The sequence below is a fragment of the Diceros bicornis genome, chromosome 17, assembly GCF_020826845.1.
Source record: "Diceros bicornis minor isolate mBicDic1 chromosome 17, mDicBic1.mat.cur, whole genome shotgun sequence".
NCBI lineage: Eukaryota > Metazoa > Chordata > Mammalia > Perissodactyla > Rhinocerotidae > Diceros > Diceros bicornis.
Window position 1 is genome coordinate 11,430,195 of NC_080756.1, and position 24,289 is coordinate 11,454,483.

At 53.0% G+C, this 24,289-nt stretch overlaps 2 protein-coding genes across 6 annotated transcripts; one reads left to right on the top strand and one right to left on the bottom strand.

Annotated features, from left to right (window-relative positions):
• The first annotated feature begins 937 nt into the window (after positions 1-937).
• DCTN2 (dynactin subunit 2) lies at positions 938-14,722 on the top strand. Of its 3 annotated transcripts, XM_058557827.1 has the most exons (15): positions 938-1,109; positions 2,014-2,082; positions 10,147-10,243; positions 10,417-10,478; positions 10,812-10,910; positions 11,181-11,341; positions 11,538-11,688; positions 12,040-12,105; positions 12,319-12,357; positions 12,539-12,616; positions 12,709-12,780; positions 13,036-13,138; positions 13,233-13,324; positions 13,805-13,928; positions 14,269-14,354. In XM_058557827.1, exons 1-14 carry the CDS (start codon positions 1,074-1,076, stop codon positions 13,919-13,921), a joined length of 1,242 nt encoding a protein of 413 aa, XP_058413810.1. In that variant the 5' UTR covers positions 938-1,073; the 3' UTR covers positions 13,922-13,928; positions 14,269-14,354. The 3 variants fall into 3 exon arrangements, with proteins under 3 accessions (XP_058413810.1, XP_058413811.1, XP_058413812.1); XM_058557828.1 differs by lacking the exon at positions 14,269-14,354 and having other exon boundaries at positions 13,808-13,928; XM_058557829.1 differs by lacking the exon at positions 13,805-13,928 and having other exon boundaries at positions 940-1,109; positions 14,269-14,722.
• A 151-nt stretch (positions 14,723-14,873) lies between these two features.
• On the bottom strand, positions 14,874-24,107 carry MBD6 (methyl-CpG binding domain protein 6). 3 transcript variants are annotated; one of them, XM_058557815.1, is made up of 13 exons: positions 24,029-24,107; positions 20,912-20,975; positions 20,596-20,732; positions 20,180-20,282; positions 19,888-20,050; positions 18,608-19,657; positions 17,767-18,428; positions 17,333-17,486; positions 16,980-17,149; positions 16,441-16,854; positions 16,283-16,350; positions 15,996-16,059; positions 14,874-15,843 (listed from the first exon to the last, which is right to left on the bottom strand). In XM_058557815.1, the coding sequence occupies exons 3-13, from the start codon at positions 20,706-20,708 to the stop codon at positions 15,769-15,771; spliced, it is 3,036 nt and encodes a 1,011-aa protein (XP_058413798.1). In that variant the 5' UTR covers positions 20,709-20,732; positions 20,912-20,975; positions 24,029-24,107; the 3' UTR covers positions 14,874-15,768. The 3 variants fall into 3 exon arrangements, with proteins under 3 accessions (XP_058413798.1, XP_058413799.1, XP_058413797.1); XM_058557816.1 differs by lacking the exon at positions 24,029-24,107 and adding an exon at positions 22,011-22,260 and having other exon boundaries at positions 16,283-16,335; XM_058557814.1 differs by lacking the exon at positions 24,029-24,107 and adding an exon at positions 22,011-22,260.
• Between the last annotated feature and the right edge of the window lie 182 nt (positions 24,108-24,289).

Genomic DNA, 24,289 nt, shown 5'->3' on the forward strand with positions numbered 1-24,289 from the left:
GTGAGATAGGATTGCCTGATTCGAAAAACAAAAACAGGATGCCCAGTTAAATTAGAATTTCAGATTAAAAAACTAATAATTTTTTTTGTGTCAGTAGGTCCCAGGGCCAGCCGTGGCTTAGCGGTTGAGTGCGCGAGCTCTGCTACTGGCAGGCCAGGTTGGGATCCCGGGCGCGCACGACGCACTGTTTCTCTGGCCGTGCTGAGGCCGTGTCCCACATACAGCAACTAGAAGGATGTGCGACTATGACATACAACTATCTACTGGGGCTTTGGGGGAAAAAAAGGAGGAGGATTGGCAATAGATGTTAGCTCAGAGCTGGTCTTCCTCAGCAAAAAGAGGAGGATTAGCATGGATGTTAGCTCAGGGCTGATCTTCCTCACACACACACAAAAAAACTCCGAAATATAGGATGGGACATATTTACACTAAAAAAAAATTAGTTGTTTCTCTGAAATTCAAATTTAACTAGGCGTCCTGTATTTTATCTGACAGCCCTAACTTGAGAAGATTACTTAACTTTTTCACTCCTAACATGACTAAGCCTCTACTAAATTTTACTCGTTATTGTTTTTGAAGCCCTGGCTGTGCCACAGCATGCCTAGTTGTATTATTTTTATGTAGTCATTTAATTTCTGGGAGTCCAAATTTATTCATTTGGAAAACAGGAATTATAAAAGCTCTTTCCCAGACTTGATGTAAAAATGGAAGAAAATAAGTTGTATGAAATGACTCCCAAGGCGCGTTATTGTCATTGCCCGCCCAAGCCTCAATCAGCTAAGACTACATATCCCACAATTCTAGGCGGCGTCCCCCTGCCATTACCTCATTCCCTGGCCTCGTTCTCGCCAATCCCTGCCTCGCCAGGGGTGTGGTGGCGGGCTGTTCTCGCGACTTTTGCTTTACCCTTCTCCTGTGTTACTCCTGTCGCGAGACTTCCTGCTCCTCCGCCTTCTCCGCCGCTCCCTTTGCCGCCGCCTTCTCCCGGGACCCGGACCCAGCCTCTCCCCTACCCGAACACCGGCCCCGGCTCCACCGAGGCCCCGGTCCCCCAACCCCGCCTCGCCGCCGCCATGGCGGACCCTAAATACGCCGACCTTCCCGGCATTGTGAGTACAGGGCTGGCCCCGCCTCCCCAGGACCGCACCCCAGACCTCCTCAGGACCCCCAACAGACACCAACCCGCGACCCCTCCCGCCTGCAACCCCTCCTCCGCCCCCGAGCCTCCCGCCGCTCGCTCCCCGACGGGCCGCAGCACCTCCTGGACTCCTCCCACCCGCCTGGGCCGGGTCGTGGGACGGCCTGCCAGGCCCCTTTTCTGGCAGTCGCCGGTTTCTCGGCCCAGAAGTCGTCTCCAGGCGCTCACCACTTGTGCCCGAGTGTTGTGTCAACATCACCCGTGTTTCCTCAAATCTTCCCATAAGCCCCGCATCCCCACCCCCTTACACACGTACCAGGCCACTTGGTGATGGCCTTCACCCTGCCAAGGAAGAGGTTACCGTGGCAAAACCCTTGTGCCAGATGGAGAACTCTGTCCTCCGGGGAACCTCCCCACCCCGCCCCGGCACATGCCGGCATGTACCCTCCTTTTCTGCCGCCCTGCCTGCATCCTCCGGGTGGGGGTTGGGGCACAGGACCTTGGGTACTAAGGTCCTGAGTCACTCTCAGCCCTTGTGCCAGGGTAGTTGTGTACAGGCCCTGATTCGAGCATAGCCCCTCTCCTACTTCTGACATAATGGACGCCAAGAACTCGCCCCCGTTTCAGAGTCAGGGTAACATCTTTGTCATCACTTACACTCACCATTTACCATCAGGTCACAGTTGTCCCCACTGTCATCTGCATCGTTCTAAGACATGGGAACTGACATGCAGTTCCCCGGGCAGGTGGAAGAGAATGCATAGAATCCTGGCACCACAGCCTGTCTTCTCCATTAGTTGTTCAAATGGAGGGGGGTCAGGGGTGTTCATGGATGCTGGGTAGTGAGGTTGGGTGGTCACTGCTTCTACCTGCAGGCCAGGAACGAGCCAGATGTTTATGAAACCAGCGACCTACCAGAGGATGATCAAGCGGAGTTTGATGCGGTAAGACTATGTGCTGCCTCAGGACTCCTCTGGATTCTGACCTCTCCCCCAGGCAGGCCCTTTCCCATTTCTGGTGAACCACAGCAATAAGCGGGTATGCCAACCCAGCCTGGGTGGTATGTAGGTTCTAAGGCTTGCAAAGGCCTTGCTGGTCTTACAGCCACCAATGAGCAATGCCAGGAAGGAGAGTCAGGTCAGTGGAATTACAGCTAACAAGACCTGATCTTCAGCCTTTTAAATAAAATTGAATCTCTCAAAACAGTTAGGTTTGGGGCTAGTGACTTAGGCCCCTGGGTGCTAGTCCATGGTAATGAATCCTGAAGCCTGAGCACTTATAAACTGAGGTTAGGACCTAGGCCTTCTATTTCATAAAAAATTTCACTCAATACATGTTTATTAGTGTCCTACCAAGAGCTAGATTTTGAAGTATAGAGGAAACTCTTTTATGTGAATATCCAGTATCCGTTGGGCAAGGAGTAAGAAAATGATTAGGAGATTTTAGGAAGATCAGGGACCTGGTCAGAGCAAAACAAATTTGAGGAAGAACATAAATCTTTCGTATCAGCAGAGGAGAGGCCCTGGTAGCACTTTCACATCCAAGAAGAGCTCTGAGGAGGAAGGAATTAGCTATGGACACATTTTAACCATGAGGGGAACCACTTAATCATTGTTGATTGAATGTGTTCATTTTGTATTGGTTTTTGTGCAATGCAGAGGAAGAAATGTCCCTGCCCTTAAGGATCCCCCAGACTAATAGGGGAGTTAGTATACATATAGGAGACATATGGAAGAAAAAATAAAATTGAATGAATGGAAATCAACATAGTAAAAACTCTGTATGTAAGTGCCAAAGAGGAACAAAGATCTATTAGCATGTCTTACAGGATGTGTTTTAGGTTCTATTACTTCCAAAGAGAGCTGGGCTTGGGTCACATTGATGGCGTGAGATCTCAATAAAGTTGTGACCAAGAGCCAGCGGGAACAGGCTCAGTATGTGTCTGTAAGTCCTGTGGCTGTGTCTGTGGGGCTGGTTAGTTCTGGAGAATGCTGATTGCTGGCTTATAATGTATGGCTTGGCATACTCGCTTATTCTTTGTTTGATTGCCCCCATGTGGAAGTGTTCCTGCTTTGTGAGGAACATCTTCGCTGTCCCCTCTCTCAGTGGTATGTTCCTTGTGGCTTCTGTACTTGCTGGCATGTCAGTCTGTCCCCCAAGCTTCAATACGTGTAGGTAATGCAAATGTTGTCATTGCTCAAGGACCTGGGTGTGCAGCTGTCACTCCAAGAGGTATCTTATTAGGAAGCTGTCTCTGACCTCGCAGGGCAGGAGTGTGTATGCTGAGGACTTCACTCTACTGCCATAGTTCAGAGACTGTTCAACTCTGGCCTAGGCCTCTGCCTATAAAATATCAAGCCTTCATGGTGAGATAATGAATGGAACTTTGTCCCTTTGTCCCTGACTATAACATAAGCATGTGGTATCACAGCAGTTCCCTTTCCAAACCAAAAAATGCATTGTAATTTTCCTTTTGAAGGTACTGGGATATCTCTTAATTAATAAAAAGATGACACCCATTCCAGGCGTGGAAGAACCTGAATGTGCAACCCTGATTGGCTCTTTCTTCCTGCTGAGCCTGAGCAGCCTATTTTAGTAACATCTAATGGGGTGGCTGATGGGGAGAGGCCACCATAAGTGTTCATTTCCTGCGGCATATTGCCTAGGATGCCAGTATAGAAGTGCATAAGAGCTGGATGGTAAATACAACAGGAGTCAGTTGCCTCTGTCACCTAAGGATCAGCTAAATGACCCTCCATCACTAGGAAGGAGTGGGATGGGGAGACCTTCAGTTGCTTCAGGAGCCCTCAGGTGGGGGTCGGGAGGCTGAGATGTTTCCTGATGTCAGCTAATGTCTCTGGCCCCTGTGTGTCCCTATGGGCCTTAGAAGGGCAGGTTTCGGGAAGTCAGCTGAGTAATGGTTCTGCCACTGCTCTTAATACTGACGTAAATGTGCAACTTGAGGAGCAGTGGGTTCTACTTCGACAATCCAGAAACTTCATCCCTGTGAGGCCTGGATTCTCACCAGCACCCTATCCCCTTCTCACCTACCCTCTCAAGACCTGGCACAGGCAACAGTGCAAACCCACTGTTGTGCCTGAACCATGAGGTTTTCAGTCACCTTAACCCCTGGCAACAGCATGGTCTGCCTTAGTCTCCAGGTTATTTTCAATTTTAATTTTATTAGTTTTTAAAATAGATAATATATGCACATAGAACAAAAGTCTCTCTTCCCACCCCTGCCTGCCACCACTCAGTTCCCTTCCCTGGAGACAATCAATATGACCAGCTTGTTATGGAACCTTTCAGGGGGTCTCCAGATTTTTATTTAAAGGAATAGTCAAAGAGTGTTGACCCTTACTGTCTTATTGCTCCACTGTGGAAGAAATCGGGCTGCTGAAGGAAATAACATGCTCTAATATCCCTTAAAGATCATAATTGCTAGTTTAACTTAAACGTAAAAGTTTTGCTATTCCCATAGTGGGGAGGATGGGGAGGAAAGTAGCAGAAGCTTTTAATTTTGGTAAAGGTGATCCTGATTTTCTTACTATCCCTTTAAAAACAATTTCAGCAGGAAGTAAAATATTCTAAAGTGAATGGGCCAGAAAACTGCACGGGCTAGCCCTTTCCTCCTCAGTCTTGGAGGATCTCCTCTCTGCATTTTAGACACTCCCTGGTTGATTGGGGTGATGGGCTTGTTTGGAGACTTTTGTTAAAATGGCGTGTCAGGAAAGCTAATTCCCGGTTTGACTCCCCTCCCCCCTGGGCCTACAGCTGTCCTCAGGTCTGTGAGGCATTCTGCTTATGGCTCTTGAACTACTGGAGCAAGGGGACTAAATTTAAAAAACTTCATTAGAAACAGGATTTAATTTCTCTCTTTATGCCATAACTATCCCCAAAGCCATGTGAAAGGGGAAAAAATGACCTAACCATAGTTTGGTGGGGCCCTGGCAGAGGCTTCAGTTCTCCAAACGGTAGATCCTGCTGGACACTCCACCAGCCTGAGCTGAGAAACAGTAGGCTCTCTCCCTTACAGTTTGGGATATCATAGAGTATGCTTTTTTGTGTTCATTGACTGTTGGCACACTTGAACTTACCTGAGTTTTTCCTAATGCTTCCCCCATCCTCCCTCCTCACCACCTTGCCTGGACACTAGTTTGCACAAGTAAGACCATTCGATGCTTCTTCTCTGCATGTTTTTTTCATCTGCCATCTCGCATGCAATTCCCTGTCATTGTGCTATTGTCATAGCTAATCGTTTTAAATTCTAATGAGTCCCTAGCTGGGTCACTAAGGGGCCTGCTGGCCTGTGTTTAAAGATCATTAATCAAGGTTTAAAAGCACAACTATGATCCGTGAATCACTGTCTCTTCCCCTTGTGAGGTCTGCAGGATAAAACTGTCCAGTGAAGGATGGGACGGAAACATGGAGGCTGGGAATGCTTTTGGACCTGAGGCATTTAGAGGCTGGAGTTAGAAGGGGGTTGCCTTTCTCCTCCTCAGACTGAAATGGAGTTGAGAAAAGGAATGACTTGTAGCCATTCTAGACAAGGGTGGAGAACAAGGGGGACAGCTGCAGTTCTTACTTCTTAGCTGTACGTGGACTATCCTGGAAAAAAACTAATTTTAATATTCACCTATGCTAAGTTTGTGGAGAAAGGTAAAGCGGATAGTAAAGTGGTGTTACATGCAATTTTAAGGTAATAACTTGGGTTATTTGTGCTTTCACGAGTCTTTCTGTTTCTGTGCCCCTCCTTTAGAAATAGATGGATGGTCAGCCTTACGGTGGTCCATCCTGGACAGTTTTATTCTACAGCACTATCCATCTTCCTTGTCGTCATGGTTCTGAAGTCTCCCTGGCTGCAGTGTTGTCATAGAGCCTGAACAGGCTCAGAGAGCAGTGGTGGCCTCTTCCCCTGCCTGATCTAGAACCTCAGGTCTTGCCCTCTGAGGCATAGTCACTTAGCCAAACAGCCCTGGGGAATCTGGGAGTCCGCTAGTAGAGGGCCTGGGAGTCATGTGCCAGGTAACCTGGTACCTGGGATCAGAGCACTTAGAATTTTCCAATCAAGGTGGCCGAATGTACTAGGTTTCCATGGTGACTATTACTCCAGGTTACAGGAATTATGCCTAAAATCTCATCATTGCCCAGCCCACCCATAGGACAGACCTGGAGGTGGTATATACTGCTTACAAACTAATATACCACTTTTCCTTTTCTTTGATTTTCTGTGTTCCCCCATTCTGCGTATTCCTCATGATTTGAACTTGAACTTATGGCCTATTGTCCTCTCTCTCCTTGAGTTTCTCCCAAGCTGGTTTTAGCTTGGTGGGCATGTAAGAGAAAGGTATAGGTATAGTGTGTGTGCCTCCCCTGATGTGTTTGCTTGTGTGCACTTGTGAGTGCTTGCACCCACTCTGTGCAGAGACATCCCAGCCCAGACGGCAGGACCCAGATCCACTTCTACCCTGAGCTGGAAGAGGAGTCTTGGCTGGGCTGGACCCTACATCAGACAGGGAATAGAGAGGTTGAGTTCAGGTATATCTAGCTGAAATCTCTCGGCAGGAAGTGCTTGTCTTTATCCCACCATGTGTTTTCACATACACATAACCGTTTCTGTCTGCCAGTCAGTAGAGCTCCTGGAGAGGAAGGGCACACAGCTGGATTTCCCCTCCTGGCAGTTCTTTACCAGTCTTGCCTGGAAGCGGTAGCCTTATCCATGTGGCTGGACTAAGATAAGGCCTCTTTGAAATGCTCTCATCTTTCCCCCTTATCCACCTTCCAACACTTGTGAATCTTGTGAAGAGGGTTGAAGAAACACGTTCTGCCTGTGGGCTGGCAGCTGTGAATCTTGGTGTCCTCTGGACTCTTTGTGCTAGCACATCATGGCAGAATTGCTCTGGGTCCCTCAGAGATGCAGGTAAGCTACCGACCACTCAAGATGGATACCAACACTCCAGACCACACGAGGGACCAGGATCTGCCCTGCCTTTCTTCTGGCAGCAGAAAATGAGAATGGGGCTGCAATTAGGTACTTCATAGTTCCTTCAACTCACCATCTGTACCTGACATATCTTGTTCTGCTTAACTAAAGTCATATCAAACCACCCACATGAGCACCCTCATTGTGACTGATTCTGCCATCCAAATATCTAATTCTTCAAAACTAGAGAAACCAGGAGACAGGAAGACTTGAGCCATGAACTCCTCCCTTGAGAATTATGGACCCTCAGTCAGCTATAGGTCCTCAGAATCTCCATAGCCTTTGCTTCACTTTCTGCCATTTCTACAGCTCAGCCTTCTCTTCCCTCAGTTTCCTATTCCATTGCCACTAGCTTGCAATATCTAACTACTAGTTCTCCAGTGATCCTAAATTGCTGCTGTTAATGGCAGATCTTCATGACATCCTCACCACCAGAGAGGAAAGTGTCCCAAGCTCTTCTTTTTCTTGGCATATGTGATGACCCCAGCTGAAATTTCTTGGCCTCCCAATTTTGCTAGGCTCCCCTGGGCCCTGTGGTGCGGTGTGTTTGAAGACAGTCATGTAGTGCATGTGACAATTTGCTAATAACAATTTTGTCTTTTTTTCCCTCCCTCACCCCCATTTCTCCACTCCCTTTCCTTTTAACTCTTGATTTTCTCACCTCTGGGGAAACCACAAGGAGCTGGTAAGAAGCCTGACCTTTCGTCTGCTTTTTAGTGGGATGTACTATGATGGGCAGTTGTCTCTCTGTCCTTTTGTCTCTACTAAATCTTTCATCTCTCTGTCAGCCCCCCCCACCCCCCCCACAACCTTTTCCCTTCTCACAAATCACTGTAATGACACTGCCCCCGCCCCATGCCCCCAGATCTCCGAGACACTGGCGGAGTAGGTGCCACTGGAAGACTAAAGTGTGCTGCCCACCTGAGTCTCCCGGGCCACACCCTCGAGAGGCTCTGAGAGGATGGCAGCGTGGGGCAGCCCTCCTGACCCAGGACATGCTCGGGCAGCAGGAATAGTGAGATGAAAGCACTGTCTACCCATTACTATCCAGAACCTCTCTCGTCCTGTGTGTTGGCCCTTTTTTACTCCACCCCTTCCCTGTTTGGGAAAGTAAATAAGAAAGTAGGCTCTCATCTGCACCGTGCCTGGCCCATAACAAGGGCTTAACAAATGGTAGGTCTGGCGAATTTCTTTCCTTGTCTGTAGACCATTCCTCCCATTCTTCTTTTTAAGAGGTTTTTCTTTTAAGTGGATTTCTACTTTGTTGGCCTTGATGGGGGCGCACAGGGAGGAGTAGCGTGTTCTTGAGCGTGAACTGAAGAAGAAGGGGTTGTCTTTGCTGAGCATGAGTCCTGCTCAGACAAACACTTTGTAAAGGCTAGAGACCACCGCACAGTTATTTGGCTGGTGGGAGCTCTGGCCATAACAATTCAGAGAAGATTAAAGAGACAATAATTTGGGACTTCCCTGGGCACTTGCATATGAGATGTTGGACCCTTTTGTTTTCCCTTAATCTTTATCTCTTGCCCCTCTGTCCAGCACTTCCCTGAAGAACAGGTAAAGATCAAAGTTGATATTTTCTCCTTACTGCCTGTCTTCCCTTATTTTTAAAGCTGCCACTCACACTAATTCCTTCTGTAATAGCAGACCAGAGACACAGGCCAGAGCTTCTGTCTGCTGCCCTTTCTCTGTGATGTCTCTCCATCATTGTCCCCCTCCCCCCACCCCAGTACCCATACTCCGGCAGAGGGTCTCTGTCCTGGCTGCATATGATAATCACCTGGGTAGCTTTTAAACTGGCCTACTGCCCTGGCCCTACCCCAGAACAATTAAATCAGAGTCTACAGAGGTGAGCCCAGGCGTCTTTTTTTTTTTTAAACATTTTCTAAGTGATTCTATTGTGCAGCCAGGATTGAAAACCATTGTCCTAGTTAAAGGAAAGAAGACTTACTTTGCCTTCCTCCTGTAGAAGGTGGAGATGTTATCCCCAACAGAAAAGGCCGCCTGGGTCTCCTTCCCACTTCCTCCAGTGATGCAGTGAGAGCTCTGGGACTGCTGACAGTTCAGGGAGAGACATGCAGTCTGGAGCGCCCGGTCTTGGTGTAGTTATTAAAATCTGAACAGCTGGTAGATACCTAGTAAGGAGAGAACCTCTCTGCCTCAATTTCTAGGGTAAAAATCGCCCCTTTTCTTTACCATGTCCTCCGTTTAGGCAAGAGCTTCAGTGCCTGAGAGACGACAGAGGGGTCAGGGAGAAGAGGCAGGTGCTGTAGCTTCTCTTTGAAAACATGCTGGGCTCTCTCCATTCAGGACTTATATGTGGCCCTTGCCCACAGGTGCCCTTGGCAAGCAGATACTGCTTAAGCTTGTTGCTTCTAAGATGTCCTTTAAACAATAATACAGTAAGCCCTTGCCTTTTCTCTATGTCCCCTGAATTCCTGGCTTCATGGCAGCCTGGAAACAGGGCTTCCGGTCAGGCCGCCTGCCAGCTTTCTTGTATCTAAGAGCTGGTGTCTGCCATTGAGCAGCATATTAAAGTCCTCATATCCCCCTCAGAGTTAGTAGCTTGATTGTCAGCCATCTCTCCTCTCTCCTTCCAGCAAGAATGGGAGGTGAGCTTGAAAATGGACTTCCTCAGCAGCCAGGAACTTTACTTTTGGGAGGGGGAGGTTAAAAGAGGTCAAGTTGGTTTCTTGCCCTGAGTGCATGGTTTGTGCCAGATAACTGGGAGGGCCCAGTGGGATGGGGTGGCGGGATGGGGAGGCTTATGTACAGAGTGGGTGGGGAGGTTATGCTGCCTCTGTTCCCAGTTGAATCAGGGTGTTAATATTTATACAACTGAGACTCCACATTTACCAGGAAGCTTCCGTTTCCTAGGTTGAGCCTGGGAGGCAGCTTGGAATGGAGCCACCCTTCTTTCCCCTCAGGAGAGTAGGGCCCAGTTTCCTAATGGTTTGGGGGTTTTGTGGGGAAGTTCTGGGGTGGAAATGAGTCTGCCCCTGGCCTGAACTACGTATTCCTGCAGGAGGAGCTGACAAGCACAAGTGTGGAGCACATCATTGTCAATCCCAATGCTGCCTATGACAAGTTCAAAGACAAGAGAGTGGGGACAAAGGGACTTGGTGAGACTGGGCTGGAAACTGGGTTGGGGGAAGCCTGTCCTCAGGCCTTAGTGACTTTTGCTTTGGGAAAGGATTCCTCATGGAGATCTCTCATGGAAGCCCTCATAGTTACCTGAGACCATGCTGCCCTGGGCCTAGATCAAGCCCTCAATTCTATCTTCTTTTGTTGGCAGATTTCTCAGATCGTATTGGAAAAACCAAGAGGACAGGATATGAATCTGGAGAATATGAAATGGTTTGTTGTGTGTGTGTGTGTTGTTGGGAATGGTGCAGTGATCCTACCTAGCAGGCATTTAGGAGGGAGAGCAAGGGGTACAGTCTGGATTCTGAGTTTCTCTCTGGTGGGGATCCTGAGAGACCCAGTAGGAGGCAGTGAGGGTGCTTTGTACCCCTGCTGTTTGCTCTGGAGAGTCTCCAGGCTCCCAGCTATCTCCAGTTCTTCTGTACTAGGCTGTTGTGGCCTCTGAGTTGGATGTGATCCCCTTAAAACTCAGGCTGAGGGTTTGGATACATTCTTGAGGTTCCTGTACCGGGAGGTGTGGCCTCACTGTCTGTGGTTGCTCTCTAGCTTGGAGAGGGTCTGGGAGTAAAGGAGACGCCCCAGCAAAAGTACCACCGACTACTGCATGAGGTTCAAGAGCTGACAACTGAAGTTGAGAAAATCAAGGTAACTAAACTCTCTTCTCCCCTCTCTGCCATGACTTACATAGCAGAGGAGGACCTCCTAGCAGGAGGAGAAAGATTCCTTAAGTTTCTGGATAAGGGGGCTGAGGTTTCCAGAGTTTAGGAATGACATGACTCTACATTCAGTGCTCTAGGTGGATGAGAACCATCCCTGTGACTTCCAACCACAGCTGTCCTTAAGGATCTTGGTCTAGTTTTTTTTTTTTTCTTGATTCGCTCTTGCCACCCCTCACTGTCACTGTTTTCATACCAGACGACAGTGAAGGAGTCAGCCACTGAGGAGAAGCTGACCCCTGTGGTGCTGGCCAAACAGCTGGCAGTCCTGAAGCAGCAGCTGGTTGCTTCCCACCTGGAGAAGCTGCTGGGACCAGATGCAGCAATCAACCTTACTGACCCTGATGGAGCTCTGGCTAAGTGGGTGCACTACTTTGTTGGGAAATCATTGCTGATTGGGGTGTAGAGGGACTTAGCCAGGTACTGACAGGGATACTAAGGGGAGAGGTGGCCTAGCTGTTCCTTAGTGCTGACTGTGAGGCAGAAATGAGAGAGAGGGACTGGGCTGGCCCACAGCCTTCAAGGCATGATATTATTACTTGGTCTCCTGACCCAGGCGCCTACTGCTGCAGCTGGAAGCAACAAAGAACTGCAAAGGGGCTGGTTCAGGGGGAAAGACCACCACTGGGAGCCCCCCAGATAGCAGCCTTGTCACTTACGAACTACATTCTCGGCCTGAGCAGGACAGGTTCTCTCAAACTGCCAAAGTAAGTATGTATGTAGTATTGCTTGGGGGGCCGAGGGAGATGTGGTTCCAGAGACTCTCCTGGTCCCAGAGACTCTCCTGCCTCCCTCCAAGGGATCAGATCTGGGGAGAGGGTGCTGGGACTGCTTCTGATTCCTCTTCGTGTCTCGTCCTCCACGTTTCCCTTACCCATCTACTTTCAGTCCGGATTTTAAGATTGTGACTAGGGGTGTGTTCCAGGGAAGAGACCCTTGGCAGAGTGGAGCGGAGAGCAAGGGAAGTGGCAAGCAGACAAGCAGGGAAGAGCAGGATCTTACCTCCCACTGCAGCAGCACGGAGGCAGGTGGCAAGTCTCACCTCCTTCTTCCCCTAGGTTGCAGAACTTGAGAAGCGCCTGACGGAGCTGGAAGCAACTGTACGCTGTGATCAGGATGCTCAGGTCAGGTGCTCTCCTGTACTTAGTCTGACCCTCAGATCCTGCACCTTGAGCCCTAAGGTCCACAGCATTCCACAGAAGCCTGGGAGGAGTCAGGAAAGGGCCTCAGTTACAGGATCAGCCAGTGGGTTGCCAGCTAGAACCAGAAAGGATGGGAGAAGGTGGTAATCAGATAGAGATAGAACCACTGATTTCTTTCCTCCTTTTCCCCACCAGAATCCCCTTTCTGCAGGCCTACAGGGAACCTGTCTTATGGTGAGTGTAAAAGGAACCTGGAATCTTTGGATTACAGAGGGGATGTTGGGATTGGGTTTGCTTGGAGAATTGTTTTGGGGTCTGTAACTATATATTAATTATCTCCAGTGGAATATGGTGTAGCTTCTTCCTAGTCCGATCCTTTCCCCTTCATGAAACTTGTCCCAACCCCTACCCCCAGGAGACTGTAGAGCTGTTGCAGGCAAAGGTGAGCGCCCTGGACCTTGCCGTTTTGGACCAAGTGGAGGCTCGGCTACAGGTATTAAGTGGAGGGCAAACTGGATTATAGAGAGCTTGAGACTTTGGAAGCCCTGGGTGCCCTCACTATTAACCTTCAATCTGTGCTTTCAGAGCGTCCTGGGAAAGGTGAATGAGATTGCCAAGCATAAAGCCTCTGTTGAGGATGCAGATACACAAACCAAGGTCAGGAAGACACCTTTCCCCCATCTTTACACCCTGTCCTGCTCCCTCATGTTCTCTGAGTCATCCTGGTGGTAATTCCAAAGCATGAGAGCACTGAATCCTCAGGTCCCTGTCTTCATAAGCTCTTACTGAGAAAGTCTGGGCAGTGCTTCACTCTCGCCCCACCTAGTTGACCTTGCCCCACCCTGGTGAAATAGTCAGTGTGTACTTCACTGAAGGCTCAGCCATCCCCTCTGCACTATCGTGTCCCTCCAGGTGCACCAGCTATATGAAACCATACAGCGCTGGAGCCCCATCGCCTCCACCCTTCCTGAGCTGGTGCAGAGACTTGTCACCATCAAGCAGCTGCATGAGCAAGGTGGGAGGCCAGCTGGAAAGTGGGCAGCTATTGTTCTCTTCCTTCTTGTCTTGGACTCTGACCTCATCCGTACCTTTCTTACCTTCTTTTGTAGCCATGCAGTTTGGGCAGCTCCTGACACACTTGGATACCACACAGCAGATGGTTGCCAGTTCCCTCAAGGACAATACCACCCTCTTGACCCAGGTGTGTGCCCCTTATGGGTCTGCTCCCTCCCTTCTTTAACACACACAGACTAGGTTCTCCCTCTTTTTCTCACAGGGTTCTGCTCTAGCCCGTTTGGTACCATGGTAGTGTGCCAGGGGCGTGGTTTGAGTCTCCATACTGTTTCTCAGTGGTTGTGGGACCTTTGACAACTTACTGAATCTATGAACCTCTGTCTTACTATCTGGAAAAGTATACCTATCCCAGAGTTATGTAGGCTAGGTGAAATAATATGGGTGAATTGTTAGGAGTTCAATGAGAATGTTTTTCCTATAAAACCTATCCTTCCCTTCTGTAGTCTCAGCTTAGCTTTACTTTCCTGGATCCTCATCCAGATGCTCCTGAGCACAGTACATTGGAAGGAATATGGGCTTTGAATTCAGGAGCCAGGCCCCAACCTGGTCCTGCCACTTCCTTCCTGACCTGGGCAGTGAGCCTCACCTTCTTCCTTCATTCTTTCAGCAGTGCCTGGCACATAATGAGTCCCCGGTGTCTGTCGGAGGCACTGTTCTCAGTGCTGGGGGAGCATTCGAGTTGAGAGACCAGCATCACAGGACCATCAAGATAAATGAATATTAAGTACTTGGTACACGTTTTCCTCTAGACCAGTCTTCTAAAATTTTGAACTATTGAAACCCTCCTTTCAACAAAATCTTATTTGACCCTCACTACATGAAGCAGATAAAAGAACTGTTCTGGTTGAAGTCAGGATGGGAATTCTTGAGTCCTGCCTGCTTGGCAGACCCTCAGCTAGGGCCCTGGTACTCCAAGCGTAGTTGGAAAACTGCTGCTGTAACCTCCCCGCTCTGGGGCCTATGAGCTGTGTTTCCATGTCTTTTTTTGTCTTCTCCAAGAGAATTTCTCCAGGTCCTCATCCAGGTAAGCACCTGGTCCTGACAGAGTAAAACATCTCTGTCACTTTCTAGGTGCAGACCACCATGCGTGACAACCTGTCCACAATTGAAGGGAATTTTGCCAATATTGATGAACGGATGAAGAAGCTGGGAAAGTGAGCACCTTTGGGAGATGAAGAATGGGGGTAATCCTTAGCCCTCTGAACTCTGTTAACAGCTTACATAGGGTCTCCCCTTAATTATAACTCTCACATCCCCATCCCATTTGACACTGGGGGCAAGGGGTTTTTCTTGCATGTGGGGTGTACACCCCTCCTCTGATGAATAGAGTGGTAGCTTGGGGATATTAGATGGTGGTCTCCCCTCACAGGCCCTGGGGATGATGTGGGCCCAGCCACCTGCCAGCTCATGTCCAGTACTGCTTTGCCTGGTGTGGGGAAGGACTGGGTCCTGTCCTCCAGCACAGCTTCTGTGGCTGATTGTAACTGTACAACTGTTTCTGACCATTAAATGCTGTTGTACTCTGTGTGGCCTCTGCTGTGTTTCCTGGGGAAGAGGCAGCACTGAGACATCCGCAGCGTAATAGGCAGCCTAAGCCACTCTCGACTACAAGAGGGTTGAAATTGTAACCTGTTCTTATCAAAGAACTAAGGAAAAAATGAGTACAGAGTCAGAGCCAGAGTTTCAAAATATTCTCATCTGTTAAATTAAGAGTGTCTCCCATAGAAAAGCAGTGGAGGCCCCACAGGGCAAGTACAAAACAGAATTAAAACTCCCAAGGGTCTTGTCTTTACAAAAGAAAAGGCAGGAGGCAGCCCCTGGACAGCTGGTCATGCTGGCCACTCCGGTTGGACCACGTTGCATAATCCTCAGTCGCATCATCACAACGTCTCTGAGCGTTTTGATGGGGGGGCGAAGGGGCAGTGTAGTGTGTATGGGAGGAGAGGCCCAGCAGGCTCTCTTTGCCCCCTTCCCCCTTTTTATATTCCGGAGGAAAGTAGAGGGACGCTGGCTACACCTTGAAATGAGGCTATGTGTTTCAAACCTGGGGACAGGGGTAAGAGGGGATCTGTGCTTTGAGCAACCTGAGCCAGAGGCAGAGGGGCGTTGGAGGGGTGAGGGAGGATGCATGATGCTTATTGCTTTGTACCTTTCACTGGGAAGGAGGGCAGCAGCCAACAGTAGCTCACAGGTTTGTAAACTGAGCCTGCTGGCTTCAAGAAGGGAGGCAATGAAGTCGAATTAAATATAAAAGAGTCATTTGTGCAAAAATAACTTAAACAAATAAAAGACCTGGGGAAGGGGGTGTTCCCCTTAGCCTGGTGGGGAGAGGGCCATATACCACCCCCCCAGGCCTTTTCAGTGACATGGCTTTCGGGGGGAGGAGGTGAGCTTCCCTACCCCCTGCAATGGCTCAGGATGGGATTGTAGGGGAGGGGGTTGCATTTGTGCTCTGAGTGGGGAGTAGTGCCCCCACCCCCTGTCCACAGGTGCAGGTGGCTGGCAGGGGCTCCCAAGGCTCAGCACCCAGCTCTCCCCAGTCAGGGTCAGATCCAGCTCCAGGGATGGCTGCTATGGGGCCAGTTTCCTCCTCTTGTTTTTGGCAGGACGGCCAGGGCGGGCCCGGGGAGGCAGAGGGACAGCCGCCTATACAAGAGGGGAAGTTGAAAGAAGTGATCAAACAGCTGAGTATCAGGAAGTCTTTTATTTTCTCCCCACTCCCTCTACCCCTCTTCCTCCTGCCTCATCCCGCATACACCCCCACCCATGCAGGCGCGCGCGCGCACACACACACTTACGCGGCTTGTGGGGCTGGGGTCCAAGGTAACGTCCTGGCGGGTGCTACTGCTGTTCCGTGTAGGGCTGCAATAAGGGGCACAGATGATCAGGGACACCTCCCCAAGCACCAGGTGGATTTTGGAGTTTGGGTGGGAAACTTTCTATATTTGACCAATGAAGGCATAATATCCTTATTCATATTCAAATAAGTATCTGCCTTTTTGAAAGCCAAGCTCCTCTTAAGACATTTCTATAAACCCAGTAAGAAGTGAGGAAAGGCCAGGACTGTGGCAGGCCCAACACTCACTTGTATTTTCTCCTCCGGCCACGACGAGACTTTCTGACTACCCCCGGGGGCACCTGGGAAAAGATGGACTGTGTGTGTAGGAAGAGTTAGAAAAAGGGACCATGACCAGGCCTTTCCTCAGAGCCCTGCAGCCCAGACCTCCATCACTCTGCACTCACCTTAAGGTCCTCAGAATGGGGCCTGGGAGGGGGTGGATCCTTGGGCTCAGCACCCCCTTCAGCCAGCTCCCCATTATGCTGCCAATGGTGGGTCCTTCTTGGGGACCGTTCCATTTGTCCATTGAAGCCACCACGTGCCCCCCACTTGAGGGCCAGTCGGCCAGGCTCCCGCCGGCTGCCAGGCTTTCGGCCCCGGCCTGGCCTGGCCTCACCATTAATGCCCCGAAGTCCCCCTCCTCCCCTCCGGCCCCGCTTCCCTGACCCCCTCCCAGTGAGCAGCTCAGGGACTGGGGGGTCGGGAGAACTGTGGGGTGGGGCTAAGGCACTGAGGGGAGGCCGGGCAGGCTCCGATTCAAGGGCTGAGGTGGGGCTCTCAGGGGCCAGACAGGGGGCTTCTGGCTGCTCTGGAGGGATCTATAGGCAAAAAATAACATCTCAGTCAGTCTCAAATACAGTCCCTCTGCTACTGTAACTCAGAATGCCTATGTTGCCAGTTTGGGAAAAAATTCTCTTCCTGACAGACACACCCACACACTCACCTGGAGACTCTGTAGCAGGCAGGCTAGGGGACTAGAAGCCTCTGAGAGGGGTGGAGGAGCTCCCCCCCCAGAGAGGAGCTGCAGCCCCAACTGGCCAGAGAGAAGAGGGCCAGGAGGCTGCAACAGGCTGGGGAGGGTTCCAGGGCTGCTGGTCAGCGAAGACAGGTCACCTGTTGAGGAATTACAAAGTCAGGAGTCTCCCTAGGCAAACTGGTTAGGCTGAGCAGACCCCATTGTTCTCTTAGGCTATAACCAGCAGTCAAAGACCTTCTTCCTCAGTTCTTCCAGCCTCTAATCCCAATTTCTACTGCCTCCTTTCTTCTCTTTCACCCAGAATTTTCCCTCAGACTCACCCAGCAGGCTGGCACTCAGCAGAGGGCTAAGGAGTTGAGGGGGTCTCCCTGAGTTGGAGGGGGCCTTGCCCAGAGAGGAGGCCCCCGGGTCAGTAGTTGCCGTGGTGACACTGGAGGTAGGTGGTCCAGGCTGGGGGGCACTCAGGACACAGGGCTAAGGAGAAAGGACGGTTGTAACACTTACATGTGTGAAGTATGCAGTAAGTTTATAGTATTCTCACAGACACAGTCGCACTGAAGCTTCACATGAAGTAGACCACGCTTATTGAATACAGTCCCAATTCCTGCAGCCATCCTACCCCTAGCCAAGAACTGAGCCCTCCCCAAAGGCCCTGAGGAAGAGCTCAGGCATGAAACTGAAAGCCTTTGATTCCCAGCTCCCATCTCTGATTCTACTTCTTGTTCTGTCCCACCCACTCACCCCCTATCCTCACCTGGGGGGGCGTCCCAGAGGGGGGATCCAGGCTGGCAGCCAGCAGCGCAGAATTTAAAGCTATGAGGGTGGGGGGGGCTGAAAGGGGGGGGAACAGTAGGGGGGGCAGATCTCCCAAACCTGAATATGTCTCCCCGCTTGGACCCCCAGCTCCCTCTGCAGATCCCTCCCCATCCCCAGCTGTGGGGCCCAGGGCCAACAGGGGCAGGAAAGAGGCAAGGAGGTTGCTAGGAGGTGCAGAAGGGGGTGGAAGAAGGTCTGAGGGGGGTGGCGGAAGCAGGGAAGCCACCAAAAGCGAAGGCCCTTCGGGCTCGCCTGGGGCGAGGGGAGGGCCAGGTCCCCCTGGTGGGGGTAGCAAGGGCTCAGGGGGAGGTTGTCCCCCTCCCCCAGCCAGCACGCCAAATAAACTGTGGCTGAGCAATGGAGAAGGTGGAGGCTGCCCCAGACTCAGAGGAAGAGGCAAGGCCCCTAGCATCCCAGGGAAGCCAGCTCCACTCAGCGCCAGGCCCTGCTCAGGGCTGGGGAAAGGGAAAGCCTCCCCACCAGCCAGGGGAGGCAGAGGGCAGGCTGGGCCCGGCCCCATCCCGAGCCCTTCAGATGGGCTTTGAAGCACAGGGCTGGGGACTAAGGGGGCTTTGGAGGCAGCTGGTGGGGCAGGGGCACCTGCAAAGGAAAAGAGAGATTCAGCTCAAGAGAGGCCCTTTCTCCCAGCATCCAAAGAAGCCAACCTCCCTGCCCCCCACCCAGAAACCCACCAAGGAACTCTCTAAACTCTCCCCTAAATGCCTTGGCTGCCTGTCTGCATCCGAGGTGAGGAAGGCCTCTCTACCACACTCACGTACCTGGCATACTGCTGAGGCTGCCACTGGTGGTCCCAGGCAGGGAGGGCGGGATGGGATGCCTGGGCTGGGGAGGGCTCCCTGAGGAGAGGGCTGGGGGAGGGGGCAGGTGTGCATCTGACCCCAAAAGGTTAAAGCTTCCATCAGAGTGGGAAGGGCCAGGGGTGGGGAGTCCCAGCAGGGACAGCACAGAAGGGAGAATGGGTTGGGATGGCTCAGGGAGAGGAAACGGTTGGGGGACAGGAGCAGGGGCCCGAGGACGGCTCCGTCTAGGGGCTTGAGGGCCTCCCCCTTCTAGCAATCGCAGTACAGTTGGGGGTCGCCGGGGACGACGCTGAGAGGGCCGGGGTGATGAGTGGGAAGCTGAGGGCGCCTGGGCACGGGGCCTTCGGCCCTGTAAAGTGCTGGGAGGGGGGAGCGGGGGGTGCTGTGCCTTGGCGGCGGCAGAGAGTAGGCTGCTAGCAAGGAAAGGGGGCGCCCCAGAGCCATCCACCGTGGGGGCCCCTCCCAGGGGTCCCAGGACCAGGGGCAGGTGCATAGTGGCTGAAGACACTGGTGGCTGAGTGGCAGGACCAGAGGAGCCAGGGGCACCAGGGAGATTATTGCTTGGGGGCAGAGGAGGGGGTGTTAAGGCATCACTACAGTGGAAGAGAGGAGGGTCTGAAGGTGGTGAGGAGGAGGCATGGGGGGCTGGAGGAGAGCCCAGGTCAGGAGGCACCAGGCTGGATCGGAGGGCAGCTCCCCAGTTGTATGAGGGGGCGTTGAGACTGACAGCAGGTGGAGGAGGTGGAGCTGGAGAGGGGGCATTGCCCCTTGGGAGGAAACAAGGGCTGCTGCTGCCTCCAGAGGGGACTGGGTCAGGAAGCCTTGGTGGTGGGAAGAGCCCCCCAGGGCCTGCTAGAGGAGGGAAGGCCTGTGGAACTGAGGGTGGTTCTGGAGGAAGGGAGCCAGGACCCCCATTAAGTGGAGTTGTAGGAGGGACTCGACAGTGAGGGCGGGCAGAGGGCGGCCCTGGGGACACAGTGTGGAACATTTGGGGGCTCGCTCCCTCTCCTGCAATAAATGAGAAATGAAAGGTTAGCCCATGGCTCTCCTTCCAAGAACTTTCTTTTGTCTTTTTCCATCTCATCTCCCATAAATTCCCAACCTTCCTGTGCCCTCCTCTCACCAAGCAGCTCCCCACTCCTCCCTTCTCCTTGCTCCTTCTCATAGAGGTCCTCCCACCATCTCTATTCTAGGCCCTTAAGTTTTCCTCAGTCTCCTGTAAACTGGAGAAGACTCACCAGGAGAAGAGTGTGAGCAGGTGGTCTCCATGCTTCGGTACAGAGTTGCCATGGCTACGGCTTTCCGCCGGTGGTTGCACAGCTTGGTCATGTCCTCCTCTGATGCCGGCCCCACCCCAGCCCCACCTGGGGTCACCGGGGCCAAAGGGTCAAAGTTGAAAACCTGTAGGGTAGAAGGCATGAACAGGGACCCTGAAGGGTGGAATCTGTGAGAAGAGCTACCATAGTCAGTGATACACATTAAGTCTCTTGGCCTATCCTTGTACTCTCTGGCACCCCTCACCACTCTGACCTTGGGGACGTTGAGTGGACACTCCAGACCGCACTTGCAGGTCCCATCGCTGAGGAGGTAGCTCCGGGTTTGCTCCAAGGAAGACAACTCTGTGCCACTTGGGCTGGGAGAGAACAGGGTCAGAAAATATGGGGTTAGTTGACACTGAATCAGTAGACACTCCTAAAGAACAGTTCCTTTGTCGGAAACCTTCCTGGGAAGAGCAGAGAGTGAGGGATGTGGGAAGAGATAGGAAGAGGGAGAACAGATTCAAAAGGCCAGAGATACAGAGAGCAAAAAGGCTGAGGAAGGAAGGCAGAACAGAGGAGAGCAATAAGGTACCAGAGATCTGGGCTTTGAGAGGAGGGATGGGAGAGAGAAAATTCAGTCAACTGAAGGGCCTGGGGATAGAACTCAGGGAATCTGAGGATCCATACCTGATATAGAGCACAGCACCCTCTCGAACACAGCGCTGCCAGCCGATGGGGACAGATGTGGCCACAGGGCCCCCAGCTCTGTCTGCTCCACTGCTCTCATTGCCCCCATTCATTGTGTGTAATCAGCTCCCACGTGCCTGATAACACAGACATCCATGTGGGCATTAGGAGGATTAAACTGTGCTGGGTACCTGAGGGAGAACTCCAGGAAGGCAAAGGTTGTGGGGAGACCAGAGAGAACTCAGGGGCAAGGGAAACCCTCAAAGAGTTAGGAGAGAGGATGAGGGGGAGCCCTCTGCCCTCACACCACGGCTACCTGAACATCTCTGCAAACATCGTGGGGTCCAGTCTAAAGCCGGGGCCGCCGGCTTAGCCCACACCTGCAAGACCCAGGAGAAGAGAAGGGACTGTCAGGAATCTGCCCAACTCAGGAGAGCACCACAGCCCAAGACACTCTCAAGGGAAAAACCCTTAACAGTATGAGGTGAGTGCCCTTAAAGAGCTCAGGGATTTGCTGGCTGAGTCCACAACCATCCTTTCCATGTCTAGTCCCTAGGGACCAGAGGGTCACAGCCTCAACTGCCAAGGACCAAGGAATCATAGCCCAACCCCTACACATGTAAAGAGCAAGGTCCCTTTGTCCCATGAGGGATAGGAGACTTCACCCAGGAGTGTGGGCAAATTCCCATAAGGCCAGGCCACTAGGAGGTTTCCCAGAGAGTCTGGCCCCTGCTGTTCCCTCCCCCCAGGAAAATCATATAAAAAGTACAGATTGCCCCACAGGTCACCAGGCAATTGCCCAACTGCCCGCTGGGGTGGTACCAGCAGAACTCCCCCCATGCCTACTCCACTAGACAATCACTGATCTGGCTCATGTGGGTCTTAAGAAAGGCTGGAATCACAGCTCTGTCTTCTCCCCGATCTTGAGAAGCTCCTGATCTTCCCCTAAGCCTAAGGCAAGGGGGTTCTGCACCTCCTGTCCCACTGGCTTCAAATTAGCTCCAAGACGGCTTCTCCTGTGATACGTGGGGCTTCCCCTCAAACCTGCAAGTATCCTCCCCAACCTCACCATCGTTCCCACCCCACGCTGGCGGCTTCTAAACTTTCCCTCTCATAACAAGGCGCCCTGTCACCCAGCCTGCTTCCCTCAGCCTGGGGAGGAGGGGAAGGCGCACGAAGTAGGAAGGAACTTGGGGAGAGGGCGGGCGGAGGGTGGGCGAAGCACTCAGGGGAGGGAGGTGAAGAAGGCAAAAGTCAAGCAGTAAGAGGGAGAACCGGTGGGGGCAGGTGAGGGCGGGGGAGCGGGGATGGGGCCAGGGAAAGGGGCCGAGAGGACGCCGAGGGGGCAGAGGGTAGGGACTGGAGGGGAGGGGAGGGGGAGGGGCGGGGTGGGGGGGGCCGGGCCCTGCACTCACCGCGGCCCATGGTTCGGCCGGCCCCGCCCTGCGCAGTCGCGGCCCAGAGGGTGAGTGGGAGGGAGTGGGAGGAGGGTCGGTGAAGCCTGAGCCTCCGGTACGGCCCCGGCCGGTCCTAGCAGGAAGCGCCGCCGCCGCCGCCGCGGATCACCGAGCGGCCTCCCGCGCATGCGCCATAAGGGCCAGGGGCAGCCCTGGGGATTCCGTTCCCAGAAGGCACCGCGCAGGCTGCTGCTGCCGCCGCCGCCGCCGTCGCTGCCGCCGCCACCGCCGCAGCCGCCGCCGCCGCCGCCGCCGCCGCCCGGACGGGAGAGGGGCGGGGCCGGGCCCCCGCCCAGCGGACAACGACGAGCCAACAGGAGGGGCCGCAGTGCGCATGCGGGAGCGCGCCTACCCCTCCCCCACAACCCCCCATTAATCCCCAAGAGAACAAACACCCCACGCGGCCCCCCCGCCCTCCGCGGAAGGATCTGAGCCTCTTCCCAGGCCACTGGTGGCCAATCCCAGCCCTCCCCGGGGAGGGGCCCCTTCCAAAGGCACAATCTGTTGGGGGAGCCAGGAATGCCAGGTCCGGGAGGGGCCAGCCCCAAAAGATGAAAGTCGCGACTTGCCCTGCCCCGCCCCAAAGGCTTCCCGGGTAGTGTGCGGGGACTTGACCCGCCTCCCCGGGTCAACATGTCACAACACGACCTCGGCCTGTCAAGTCACATGACCTCTGCCTGTCACTGACAACCTGGTGATGTCTTTGGGCCGGGAGAGACCATCTGGTCCAATCCACCCCCTCTCCCATTTACAGAAGGGGAAATGGAGGTCTGGAGCAACCGAGCAGGCCTGGCCAAGGACCTGTCACTGTCACACCACCACCCATACCTGCCATCTAGCCACGACCGGCCTTGTAATAGTTTCTACTCAGACATACTCTGGCTGCCCCCATGAGGGTATGACAGGGTATGTAACAGGCCACCACATGGCCTCTGTTTTCTACCTAATGGCACAAGAAAAAGACTGCATTTTGCATGGCGCTTTTCACTCTTGTTCAAGCTGTCTCCAAGTTCATAGTTCTCTCATTTTACGTTCACAACTCATTGTCTTTTTTTTACAAGAACGGTGAGGCACAGAGCTTAGGTGGCTGGCCTAGGATCCCTGGGCAAGTAAGGGGTAGCTGAGGCTAGAATCGGGGCTCCTGACAACCCAGGCCACGGCAGTCAGTCGTGGGCTCAAGTGCACGCAGTGCCCGGGGCAACAAGGCTCTGCTGTGGCCCAGACACCTGGGAGGCAGGAGGCCTGTGCCGGCTCCTCGCAGCAGGAGTCACAGGACTTGCTCTCTGGGACAGTGAAAAGCCAGCGGGGGTCTTGGTCTTTGGTGAAGGGAGCCCGAGCACTATGGGGGAGATGAGTGGGGAAACAGAATCGCCTCCACTGGGCAAAGAACGTGAACTCTGGCACGCTGAGGGTTCGTCGGAAACTTCACGAAGATAAAAGCTAAGGGTGCTCTTCTGAAAGGAGCTGAAAATGACTACCAAGGGGATTCAAATACCTCAGCCCCTTTTGGGGGAGTTAGGAGCTAAAAGATAAGGCCCCTTTAAGAAGACTCAAGAAGATGCAACAGACAATCCTGGTGGACAGATGCAAACTTTCAACGGAGAGAGGGTTAAAAGGCCTTGTGCCCATTAGCAGGGAGGGGGCCAAGGAAAATGGGAGTCCCTTGCGGAAGAGGTAAGACGGGGTTAACGCCAGGTGGGCGGAACGAGAGCTCCTGAGGGAAGACGAGCTGCACAGAGGTTTCCCCGGCCGCCCAGGGGCGGCCGCGGTTGGGGGCCGTTGGGGCCGTTGGGTGCCGGGAGCTAGCGCCCCGCCCCCTCTTCTCTCTCCCACCCCCCTGCACCTCCCACCACCCTCTTAGTCCCCTGCGCGTGCGCGCGCAGACACCGGTTGCCAAACATTGCATCATCCCCGCCCCCCTCGCCTCCCCTCCCCCCTCCAGCTCTCCCCTCCGCGCGCGCGCATGACTCACTCACCTCCTCCGCGAAGCCTCGTGACCCAAAGCCACTTCCGGGTCCAACGCGACGTCCGCCTTCCAGCGGGAGGGAGCGGTGGGGGCGGCCCCGTGAGGGCTCCTGAGTGGCGGATGTGAGGGATGAGGCGGGGCCAGCGCCGGCGTGCCGCTTCCTGATTGGTGAGCTTCTGGACCTCCCCGAGAGGAGGACAAGGCCACGTTAAAAGAACGCTGCTCCCGGCTCTCGAGGTCAGAGGCTTGGATCTAAGGCGGAGAGCGTATC

Coding starts and splice junctions, on each gene's coding strand:
- DCTN2 (XM_058557827.1), top strand. CDS start 1,074: ATGGCGGACCCTAAATACGCCGACCTTCCCGGCATT. Junction 11,342..11,537: donor CCTGATGGAGCTCTGGCTAA/GTGGGTGCACTA, acceptor CTCCTGACCCAG/GCGCCTACTGCTGCAGCTGG. Junction 12,781..13,035: donor ATGCAGATACACAAACCAAG/GTCAGGAAGACA, acceptor GTGTCCCTCCAG/GTGCACCAGCTATATGAAAC.
- MBD6 (XM_058557815.1), bottom strand. CDS start 20,708: ATGAATGGGGGCAATGAGAGCAGTGGAGCAGACAGAGCTGGGGGCCCT. Junction 19,658..19,887: donor CTGCTCACACTCTTCTCCTG/GTGAGTCTTCTC, acceptor CATTTATTGCAG/GAGAGGGAGCGAGCCCCCAA. Junction 18,429..18,607: donor CAGCCTCAGCAGTATGCCAG/GTACGTGAGTGT, acceptor TTTCCTTTGCAG/GTGCCCCTGCCCCACCAGCT.